The sequence below is a fragment of the Halichoerus grypus genome, chromosome 10, assembly GCF_964656455.1.
Source record: "Halichoerus grypus chromosome 10, mHalGry1.hap1.1, whole genome shotgun sequence".
NCBI classification, from domain to species: domain Eukaryota; kingdom Metazoa; phylum Chordata; class Mammalia; order Carnivora; family Phocidae; genus Halichoerus; species Halichoerus grypus.
This window is the reverse complement of record NC_135721.1, coordinates 130320009-130332063: the sequence shown is the minus strand read 5'-3', so window position 1 is coordinate 130332063 and position 12055 is coordinate 130320009. Positions and strand designations below refer to the sequence as shown.

General features: G+C 47.2%; 1 protein-coding gene across 4 annotated transcripts in view; it reads right to left on the bottom strand.

Annotated features, from left to right (window-relative positions):
- Positions 1-12055, bottom strand: part of TSHZ2 (teashirt zinc finger homeobox 2) — a 739565-nt gene that overhangs the window by 165633 nt on the left and 561877 nt on the right. For 2 of the 4 annotated variants that reach the window (XM_078057311.1, XM_078057313.1), the window contains one exon: positions 7714-10789. In XM_078057311.1, coding sequence (XP_077913437.1) covers positions 7722-10789 — 3068 coding nt within the window. In that variant the 3' untranslated portion in view covers positions 7714-7721. Of the gene's footprint in view, positions 1-5916; positions 10790-12055 lie in introns of those variants that run through there. The other 2 variants (XM_078057314.1, XM_078057312.1) reach the window with 2 other exon arrangements.

Sequence of the window (12055 nt, the reverse complement as noted above, 5' to 3'; positions counted from 1 at the left end):
TTATTTGACTGTGAAATCGAGTAATGTAGCATTGAAAATAACATAACCTGAAACATCATTTTTTTCTCCATAGATGAAAAAAATACCAGATAAAGCCAGGCATGGTGAAAGTGCTGATTTGCTGGAGGGCCTGAGAGGGAGAAAGTTGTCTATGTCAAAGATTTGGGCTTTCAGGATATTGAAACATTTTTTTTTTGACCCCTCCACTTCTCTCCCCTGCTAGTAACTTGGGGATGGGTTCCCACCTCACACTTTGGTGCAGCGCCCTGATAGAATTTAACCCTGGGGATACCTGAAAGGCGCTGGGAGAAGTTTTGGCAGAAATTCTGGCTTGAGGTAAATCATTCATTTGCCCACCCTTGACGTCCAGCTCTACCACGTACGAGCTGTGTGATCTTGGGGATCACCTCACTTGCCCGAGCACTGGTTTCCTCACCTGTAAGCTGGGTGTCATTATCATTCTTTCTTTGGAGATTTTTGGGGTAAGGCTGAGTGAGGTAATACATGTAGAAGACCCTAGTACAAGTGCTGGAATACCATAAATGCGCAATAAATGTTAATTCTCTGTTGGTATCGATCACGGCAAGGACAGAAGTGGTAATGGACGCTGCCAAGCACTGTTTTCTTACCACAACTAATCAACATCATCCGCATCATTATCTGCATTGAGACTCCAAAGCAGACCTTCCTAAGCATGGTACAGCCACTGGTGACTTTGGACCGTATTAAGTGGAATTTTTCAAGGTAGCTGGGGGCAGAGAGAAAAAGCAGAAACCAGAGGGAAAGAAATGCAGGTTAATGCTATATTCCATCCTTTCTCAGGGGCACTCAAATACCCTCCCAGATACTTCCATGCCTCCTGCCGCCCCCCAAACGCCCAGAGCTGATTTAATTAAATCTGTTCTCCTAGCCTCTCCTGATTTCTTCAAATAAAATGGCACAATCCACCCCACATCTTAATCTAAACCTTCAGCAAACAGAAGGGGATTTTTTTTTTTTTTTTTTTGAGGCAGGTGATCAAGGTGGGGAATCAAGAGGAGGGTGAAGTTCAGTGAGCACCTGCTTTATGGGCCAGATCCAGGCTGAGGTCTGCCGGTACACTATTTTAGCTAATCCGCACCACAAACTGGAAGAGGAAGAAAGGACCTGCATTTACCGCCATCCGGTCTCTGCCAGTCTTGCTCGTCAACCTGAGCATGGATTTTTTTTTTTTTTTTGTATGTTTTCACAGCATCCCTAGCAGATGACCCCCCAAAGGAATGCCCTCCATGCCTAAATATAGGATATGCCTCCTGCAAGTAAAAACAAAAACAATAGCAAAAACAAATAAAAAGTCCAAAGAAATAAAGACCATTCCAGAAAAAAACAACCACCAGCACTTTCCAAGGAGCCTGGCTTTCTGGGCTTTGTCGGGGGGGGGGGGGGGGCATGTGTTTTCAACAGTAGCACAAAGTTCTCCAAAGCCCCCAAAGGGGACATGCGCCTTGAGCTCCTGGCAGCCCCTTTTTCCCCACCCAGTGAGCCTCACGTAACATTTACACTGGATTTAATGGGAGAACATGACATGCACTGATTTTCAACGAACTCCTGTTCTTTCAGGGTAAGAGTCGGGAAAGTCAGCAGCTGCGCACCACATCCTCTTCTATTTCGGTACCCCTAACGTGATCTCCGTGGCCCACATATCATTTAACAAACTGCCCTGCGATTCTTGCAGGGCGTGGCGTCAAGACTGATTTAAAATCCCCGCATTGCTAAAACTGCATTGTTCTTCATCAAGTTGAGTCATTTTTATGTGAAGTGTCAAGCTCTCTAACAAATAATCCCTGCCAGACAAATCAAGTTCCTCGTCTTAGAGCCGTGGCTAAATAGTTTATAGCTTTAATCTGCTCACCGAGGTGTGCAGTCTATGACAGTAATTATAAATGCAAGGAGAAATTATAGCTGAATGCTTTAACTGCATTAGGAGCCGTTTGATGAACAATCATGAGTGCCTGCTCCGTTCTAACAATAGAGGGCAAGTTAGTGTCAGTGCATTAGAGAGATTTCAGTTCTGCATGGCTTTTCCTCCCATTTACCACAGAATGTCACTTGTCTCCTATAAAGTAGAAAAAAAGCACCGTGGAAAGCTTTAAACTTGATAGTTAAAAAAAAAAAAAGACAAAGAGAGAAATGCAGGGGAAACTGTTTATCATTATGACTTCTTTTTTTTTTTTTTTTCCGCCTGTTTTGTTTGGCGGCTGGTTCCGTTTCAAATTAGTTCGTTGAAGGTAGCTGCTTGTTTACTTACTAGGGGCCTTAAAGAAAAGATCCCTCCTCAAGCCATTTCCGTGAAATCTTTATAGAGAAAGATCTCTTTAAAGGAAGGGGCGAGTTCAGAATCGGCTAGGCAGAAGCTCCAGCAACTGCCAGTGTCCCCCCCCCCACGCCCCCGCAAGGTCCTGCTCTCCATCCGTACCTACCTAAGCTAATGACACAATTCAGCTCTTTATTTTCCCCTCCTCACTTTCGCGGAAAGACGTTTTTAATTTAGCTGAAGAATTACACAAATGTATTTTAAAGACATAAATCCATATAAAAAATATGAGCTAATTAAAACATTGCACTCCCTGTCGCTCATGGATTTTCAATTTAGTGAAAGAAAAAAGAATTGCATCTGGTTAAATGAAAAGATGATACTGATGGCAGATTGGAGTAAATGAAAAATAATGTTACTCTATATTAAAGCGCCAAATTACACACGTCAGGATTGAGATTTCGAAGGTTCCCAATGAGGGGGACAGTGTAACAGAGAGGGGGACCGGCGATGTGCGAGGGAGGTAAGCCAGATCGCTTGCATAAAATGGAAACATTAAAACAGATGACACATTTGTTTCTCGCTGTGTTGGAAATACGCGCGTCTCATAGCTGACCCTGTTTCTGAATTCTCATTTTGTTTCCCCCAAATGAGAGTCAGGATGAGGATCAAAAAAATAAAAATCTGGTACATGTATATTTTCGCTGGAATTCGGGTCATTCCTTGGTTAGCTGCTATATGGTAAATGTCTAATTGCCTGACTGGACAAGGACATCACAGTCAGGAGAGCAAGGATGCTTCGCTTCACCCTGCGGGCCAGTCCCAGGCCCCCAAGTTTCAATATTCGGTTTGCAGCTGGAGACTCTGAGAAGCTCAGGGGAGCTCTTGCCTATCTACGACTCATGTGCCACAGTTATCGCCCTTTTCTGGGCTGTTAGATGTCCACGTGGCCATAGGTAGCACCTAGAAACCATCAGGCAAGGTGGTGGAGAAGCCAAGAGGCAGAAGAAGGTGATGAGTGCAGAGCGGTCCTGGGCTTGAGCCCATCTCTGCACAGGCTGTTGGACAAATCACGAGGCCCTCAGAGCTCGTTGCAAGATCAGAGTGGCATGAATCACCCTGCCTGGCTCGTGGAAGAAGCCAATAAGTGGGAGTTTTGCTGTCATTTTCTATCATTATGATCAAATAGCAAGCTGAGGTTTCCAGCTTGGGGAGAACCTGGGGAGAACCCACAGGTTCTACACACTTGAGGTGAGGCTGAAGAACGTTGGTAGAAGCCCGTGGGGATTGTGGAGGACGAACTTTTCCTGTGAACCTACTAGTTGCCAGGCTTTCTGAAAAAAGAGTTGCACAGGCTTATTTAATTCTCACAAATTTTCTATGAGGGGAGAACCGTGTCCCCATTTTATAGACACAGAAGTGGGCCATATCTTAGGGAGAGTGGATGAGTTAGGATTTGCACCCAAGCCTGAGAGCCTCGGCGGCCAGAGGAAGCTCTAACATCACGGGCCCCCAAAACCATCATTCCCCTCCTGAGCATCCCCCTCGGGGATCAGGCAGATGCCCCTCCTGTGTGCTCCATTCAACATTTACCCCAGAGCCTCCCATCTGCGTGTCTACCGCGAGCCTGAAAGGCAGACTCTTGTTCTGGTCACTGGTTCATTCCCCGGGATCAGCGCGGTGTGATAGCCTTCTGGATAGGTGATAATGAATGAGCGAGGTTATGAGATTGTAGGAATTCATGCAGAATCTCTCTGCCTCCTTTTCCTCCCCTGTTACACGGTTGATTCAACCCCTACCTTATAGGGCTGTTTGTGAGAATAAAGTGGAATAATGTTTGTAAAGCGCTTGCCGCAGGGCTATTATAATCAGCATGTCCGCTCGTTCACCATCACATAGCCATTGCTGAGTAGAGGCTGGTGCATAGTAAAAGCAAAACCGAAGTTTGTTGTAAGATGAAAGAAATGCAGGGAGGGGAAAAAGGAAGGAGGGAGGAAGGGAGGAAGGGAGGGAGGGAGGGAGGAATATTTATTTAATGGATGAATGAAAGGGTGACGCTTCTTATAGACATTAATTAATCCAGCCCATTTTGCTTTTACCAGAACGCCATATAATCCATGTTGTTAGGGTTGCCAGATTTAGCGAATAAAATTACAGAATGCCCAGTAAAATTTGAATCTCAGATGAACAACGAGTACCTTTTTTTAGTAAAAATATGGCCCCTGCAATGTTTGGGACATGCTTATCCTAAAAACTTACTTGTTGTGTATCTGAAATTCAGATTTAACTGGGCACCCTATATTTTATTTGGCAAGTTTACATGCTGTTCACCCTGAACATGTGTTTTTGTCAAATCACCCACAACAAAGGTGGCAGCTTCTTGGACTAGAATTCATTCTTGCCCCCAATTTCAAGGCTAGGTGTGCTATAAAACTTGTGCACTGTATTACACGATAATGACTATAATTTCAAGTCCTTGTGCATTTTAGACTCATTGATTTGCTCTTTGTTTAACTTCTATTATTCAAGAGCATGTGGTTTTTAAAGGTATATGCAGATACTTATTGAAATTGTTTTAGATTACTTCTGTCCTAAAATAGGGATGCACATTTAATATTATCTAATTAATTTTTAATGAAAAGTTGCCTTTAATATTTGGCAGATCATTTTGCAGGATTTAAGACCTACCTAAGAAAGGAAAGGAAATTCAGGCCAAAATTTGCGTCTCACAGAGAACATAGATACAGCACAGCTCCCAAATTTTCCATAAAATCTTGACCATGCTTTCTAAAACATCATGTCATTTTGTACAATTTGTGCTATCATGCATACTGACTAAAATTAGAGTTCCGGATAACAGCGATCTCATTTTGTGATCATTTAAAAAACAGAGCTGCATAATTCTAAGCAGTGGGCAAGGTACTGCACGGATGTTGTTCTAAGGGAGGACCTCAAGGGTGAAGGAATTCTTCCCTACGTGGCCAGAGGATCAGAAAGCCACTTCTGTGCAAATGTGGGAGCTAGTCAGGCACGTTGTAATATCCTTAGTATTAACACAAACACACCATGCACATGCACCATTTTTTTGTGTACACACAACACACGTATACTCCTATGGTTTTGAATGAGTCTTAAATACTCAAACTTGTTTTTCCGTAATCCTATTTCAAGGGCACAGCCTCACAGTGTTTATCTAAGAACGGAGCTTTGGTTTCATATAATGACAACTCTGTGATGTGGTGCTTCAGAGGTCCAAATCAGAAATATTTATTTTGTACACATGCAGAGGGATGAGAAAGAAGCTATCCTATCTATGTATTTAACAGATTTGTTAAGTGCCTTTTGTGTAGGTTTTCCAAAATGATCAGTTTACTTTTACTTCCTTAGAACAGACATGTACGTTTCAGACTTTTGACTAAGGCTTTCTTTTTCTCCCATCTTTCTATTTATGTATCGCAATGTTTTGGCAGTGATATTAATTTTTTTTCAAAGAATGATTACAAACCTAACAGGTGGAAAATTGGTCTTTATTGTAGCACAAATAAACATTACCTATTTGTCCTCTTCACCATGGTTTGGACCTACCACTATGGGATTGGAAACATCTCTCTTCTCTCTGGGTATTCTGTATATATCCACCTTTTTTTTTTTTTTTTTCCAAGGACCAGAAAAGTATAATAGCAAGTTACATAAGATATAAAATGTTATATAGCAAATAAATAGAATGTTGCCAAGCCCCAAGCTCATTTATAGATTCAAGAGATGAGTTTTGGCTTTTCTTTCAATGGTGTGAGCTGAACAAATCATGCTTGGAAAGCAAGAGATGAATCTGCTAGTAACACATTTTAATTATCATGATAAAAACATGCAAACAAAACAACAGTCTTCATTTGGGCCCACGGAACCATTAGAGTTATAGGATGGGATTCCCCCTTCATTGGAAGCTCTTAGATCTTCTCAGTAAGGGGACAGTCCCAGATTTTCACCCTTTATTTCGTCTTGACCATCCTCACATTTGGCAAATCTCCCCACCTGACCGCGAGGCGAGCCCAAAGCCACACCACATAAGTACCCTTCCTCCGCCTGGAGCTCAGCTATTGCTCAGACCTTGATCTGAAAGTCTCCTATTTAGGAACAAATGCTCTAACAGTACGGGGTGGTGAGGGCTTATATGTTATTACTGACTGTTGATAACTCTTATTGTGAAGTAACCAAAAGACCGAATCGGTCACCTAGCATGGCATTAACTGGACTTGCCCATGCTGAAGCTTTAAGTCAGGTCAGGTCCCCATTGAGCGTGGGGCCCGAGGTGGAGGACAACTTGAGTATGTGTAGGGGTCCCTAGCATGTAGGGGGTATCATGCTGAGGAGGAGAGAGAAGGAAGCAGACAAAATACAAAAAAAAAAAAAAAAGAAGGAGAGGAAAGGATTGTGTGAAGACCCAGCCTGGGAAACATTTGAAAGCGGTGGGTGTGGAAAGCCTGCCAAGGTATTTGACCCTGGTCTCTGTCCTCTTTCCTGGAGGTGACATAGAGAGTCTGGGCACCGGTGACTACACAAGGCACAGAACTTCTCTGATACATGATGCAAATGATCTTGAAGCTGTGGGACCGACCCCATGCCCATCGGCGATGGGTGTTCAGAAAGTCATCTGTTTCTTTAGGTAAAGTAAACTCTCAAGGGCATGCAGCGCATCTATCTTGGTTAAAGGTGGACGCTGATATTAGCCTATCCTAAAGCAAACCAGAGGACGAGAGAAGAAAATAAGCTTCCTCTCTTTTCACCTCAATGTTCCGCAGAGAATATTTTCCTGCCATCTGACTACAGGGCAGATGCTCTCTCCTAGCAAACCTACTGGAGGCAAGAAAGAGAGGAACGGAAGGGGAAGGTAGCAATTGCCCCGAAAGGAAGCTGCAAAAAGCATTAATTACAAGTAATAACAATAAAGTTCATGAGCTGATTAAGAAATCTCTGCATAGCGGCTGCCCCCAGGAACTCTACACTGTTCGTTCTGCTGCTCACCCTTCACTCACTTTCTAAGTCATTAGCATCGCTATGGGAAGGTGAGGGGTGAACCGGGGCAGTGACGGAAGTCCGTACATATTAATTAAAACGAGGCGTAGCCTTGGCTGGACCTTCAGAGTTGGGCCCTGGGTCAGTAAGGGGGTCACATATCACGAAGTGGTAATCTGTGAACTCCATCTCTCTGAACCCATTTCATTCTATCCACCAACTCTAACCGGGAGACATTGAACAGTTAGGACTTATCATGTTCTAGTCTCTCATACAAATAAGTCCTATTCCAGCAGGCTACTGTCCTCTTGGTACTGAGAGACATGAGCTGCCTCTAAATGGACCCATCTCCCATCAAGAAGCTCCTCACAAGGCTACTGTCCCATCACCTGGGAGCAAACCCATACCTGCAGAGCTATTCTTCATCCACGTCTGTTACAAACTGTGAATGGTGTTCGGGTGACTTGCTGTGCGTTTTGCTTAGGTGGAGTTTTACTGCATGTTTGCTCACAAATGTCCGACAGCACAACTTACACTTGAATTTAGAGTCTGTGTCCTCTTCACCAGCTATTGTTTCCGGAGACCTCTGAGCCGACGACACCCGGGAGATCTCTTGTTCCGCCTTGCTTTGCTGTTCCACGGCCATGCGGGTCATGTCCTTCATTTGGAAACCTAGGTGTGACTCTAAGTGACTGATGTAAGTAGAAGGGGTTCTAAACTGGGAGGCACAGTCACTGCAATAAAAGATAGGGTGTCCTTTGTCCATGTTTTTCAGAAACTTTGTCCCGCCCGTCTTCCTAAGTTGGTACTTGACGTTTGCCAGCCAGTGGCTGATGGTGGTCATGGAGAGCCCCGTGAACTTGGAGATCTGCATTCGCTCTTGAGGGCCCAGGTCGGACAGCAGGTACTTGCCCTCGGACGTCTGGAAGAGGCTCGAGGCGAACTGCGCCTGCAAGATCAGGAGGTGCTGAGGGTTCCAGTTGGACTGCCTACCTTTCCTTTTATGCAAAGTTGAGACCTCGCTGGAGACATCCTCGAAGCGCCTGACGTCCATTTCCAGCTTCATGGTGGGGCCCCGTGAGGAAACGGCGGGCTTCGGGGTGGTGGCTTTGGGGAGGACTTTGACCATGTCGGCAATGTCAGACAGAGCGTGCTTCTGAGGCGGGGACGTGCAGGACTGTGCTTGCGAGGACTCGGCTTTCTTGCTCTTGGACTTGGTCAGGTCGATGGGCTGATCGTTGCTCTCGAACAGGTAGCGCCTGGACACGGGGGCCGGCCGCGTGGGGGCGGGACTCAAGCCCGGCTTGTCCATGACGCTGAGATTGGACTTGTGGAACCTCGAAATTGTGCTTGAGCTCGGGCTGGAGCAGGAAGGGGAGCGCAGGGGTTCCGTGGCCTTGCCCAGGTGATTGTTGAGGACGGACTGCAGGGCGCTGAGCGGGTTGATGCACGGCAGGGCCGGCGCCCGCGTGGGGAGGGTGCACCCGTTGCTGAGGGAGGGCGCGGGCTCCAGGGGTGCGCGTTTCTCGGGCTCGCCACCCTCCTCCGCCAGCCTGGCCTCCTCCTTCAGGAGGCAAGACTCGGCCTTCTGGGATTCGGAAGGGGTTTCGCTTTTGGAGAAAGCGTCCCCCTCACTGTGGCTGAAAGGCGATGGCTCCTCCCGGGGGCTTTCTTTCCCGCACTCCTTGGCGGCTTCCTCTTTGTCGTCGGGCTCCTTCTTCACTTGGGTGTATGGGGCCAGGTTGGCGGGCACCGAGACCAGCGGCATCACTTTCCACTTGGGTGCAATTGGCCTCAGCTTGTTGGTGAGGTTAGGTCGAATCTGCAGGACTTGGGATCCCATGGGCAAAGCAGGCTTGGTGCCCTCCGACAGCTGGTAGGCTGCGTGGATGCTGGGGTACGCGCTCCAGCTGGGAGCCCCGTTCTGGGCCTTGTTGATGGCTGTGGTGACGGTATTTTCCAATGACTTCAAAATGTCCCCTCCGCCCTTGGAGCCGTCCTCCAAATCCTCCTCCCTTAGATACTGGTATTTTATGGTGGGGTCTAAAGGCTTTTGCAGAGGGTCCTCGTACTCCTCCCGCTTCATGACTTTCTCATCCTTGTTGCTCTCCTCTGGTTTTTCCTTCTTGCCCTCTTTCTTCAGCTCGGTGGTAGAGGCTGCGCCGTCAGAAGCCAAGTTCCCAGACGGCTTGGGAGCCAGCGAGTCACTGCTCGGGGCATCCGACAGCGACTGCATCTTCTCCACCGCCAGTGGGTCCAGCACCAGCTGCTTCCCCTTCTTGGAGGCCGAGCTGGTGACCTTGAGGAAGTGGCCCGTGACCATCATGTGGGTGGTGAGCTGCTGCAGGGTGTCGTGTGAGCTCCCGCACTCCATGCACTTGAGGATCTGGGACTTGCAGGCCTCGAACTGCCAGGTGTAGCTGGCGCCGTTCTGGTAGCCGTACCGGTTGTTGGACGATAGTGGCAGGCCGGCGGGCTTCTGGGAAGAGAATGGATCTGCCAACGAGCCTGTGGTCGAATCGGGGGAGCACGGTCGGTTGACGTCGAAGACGCGTTTCTTGGCCGGAGTGACCATTTTCGAGGAAATGGTTGGGACTGGCTCCTTCAAAGGCACTTTTTGGTAATGTTTTGTTTTTATCATGTGGACGCTCAGATCTTGGAGGGAGTCGAAGGAGTCGCCACAGAACATGCACTTGAGAACCTTCTGAGCGTCCTCCTTGTCCATGTCCTGGAAAGCCCTCTTCCGGGGCTTCGAGTAGCTGGCGGGGCGCAGCTTGTCCTTCTTGCGGTTGTCATCTTGGTAGTGGCCCGTTTCGTTCATGTGCACGGTCAGCTCGACCAGGGTGTCGTAGGCGGCGCTGCACTGTCGGCAGCGGAACCTGCTGGCCCCGGTGAACACGGTGCCGCACATCTTGGTGCTCTGCCGATAGAGCTGCACCGAGCTGAACAGGCTGGGCTTCCCCACGGATCGGGAAGGCAAGTTCTGCTGGAGGCTTTTGGACAGCGCGTCTTGGTGCCAGTCGAAATCAGTCTTGCTGCTGCCATTGCGGGTGTCACAGTTCCGCCGCTCGCTGCTGGATAGCTTGAAGCCGAGGCCCAGGCCCGACCAGTAGGAATCCGACAGGATGTTGGCGTAGACGGCGGTCATTTTATCCATGCAGTTGTGGCTTTCGCTGGGCAGCTTGGGGTGCACGTTGGCTTTCTGGTCCGGGGCATCCCGACCGCAGACGCTCTTGGCGTCTGACACCTGGTCACTGGCATCGCTCAGCAGAGACTCGTTCTCCGCGTCCTGATTGGACAAGTGGCTTCCGGGAGAGTTCTGGTAGCTGAAGCAGCCCTTCTGCTCTGGGCCCGTTTCTAGCTCCTCGTCTGTCCCTGGGTCATTGCTGCCCTGAAGCTGAGCTACCGAACCACTGTCCTCCTCTTCCTCCTCTTCTTCTTTTATGTCCTCCTGTTCCTTCAGCTGTTCCTCCTGGGCGTAGCCTGCAAGGGAAGAAGAAGAGACGAAATAAGATGACAGGTGACATCTGCCGTCCCAAGTTCCCCACTTAGACTAAGGGCTTCTGATACGGAGTGAAATAGCAACTGAATCTACACTTTCATGAACTGCAAGCAATGGACACAGGAAAAAGCCAAATGATGTCTTTTGTGCTGTCTCATGCCCCCCCCCCTTTTTTTTTAAATTGACAGGAGTCACAAATCTTTATAAATGCCTAGGATCCCAAGTTAATAATTTTCACGTTTAAGGAGTATCACTCCAATGCTCCGACGGTGGGACAGTCGCTAAATTCATAGGTAGGACTTTCAAGAAAGCTGGATGGCAATTCAACTCCTACAAAGACACATCTCTCCAGAGAAGGACGCTGGCTCATAAGAAAACTAGACTTGACCCTTGGCATCTCTGTGGTAAGGTTTCCCAAGACTCTGGGATATACTGGCATACGATTATCTTACAAAACCATTTTTGAGTGCTCACAGATAATTTAGATGCACGGCCATTATATTTTTGGTAGCCAGAGTCTTTTTGTTATAACATTTTTATTTGTAGAGAGTTGCACAGCAGGAAGAGAGATTATGGAGTATCGAATAAAATCTTCCATTGATAGCTGAAAAATTATGTAAGTTCGGCAAACATAATGATTTTAAAATAATAGCAAATGGTGTTGGAATGGGAGATTTGGGGACTATCCTATTATTCTCAAACAGGTTTATGAAGACCTTTTCAGACAAGGCTGCAAATGCCCTCTCGATCTTGCCTGTAATTTCAAATGCTTTGTGATTTGTGGGTACCCGTCATGAGATGCCAATTATACGTTTGATTTGTAGATGCAAAATGCTATTGGGGATGCATGCCTTCCCTTCTCTGAGAGGATTTAGGACCAGTAATTGCATAGGGAAAATGAAGGCATGAGAGAGCGGGTGCATAGGGAATTAATGGGCAAATATCCATCAACAGAGATGGGGAAAGTGACTATTTATACCCATGTGTTCATTTCCTTCACCTGGCCTTTTCAGAGCCACGTGGATAAAATATAACTAAAGAAGTACCAAAGCAAGGGAGATTCAGTCTTAGATTTGCAAGGCTTGCATGATCTCAGTGCAATGTCTTTTTTCCTTGTGAGCCTCTCTCTCCCCTCTTAGCACAGGTGGGCCCTTGGGAGAATCCCTAGGGTGGGGCTGTATTTCCATTCACCAGCGAGAAAGCTTGGAAAAGAGAGATCAGGCATGGAGGTCTGTCTTGGGAGGCAG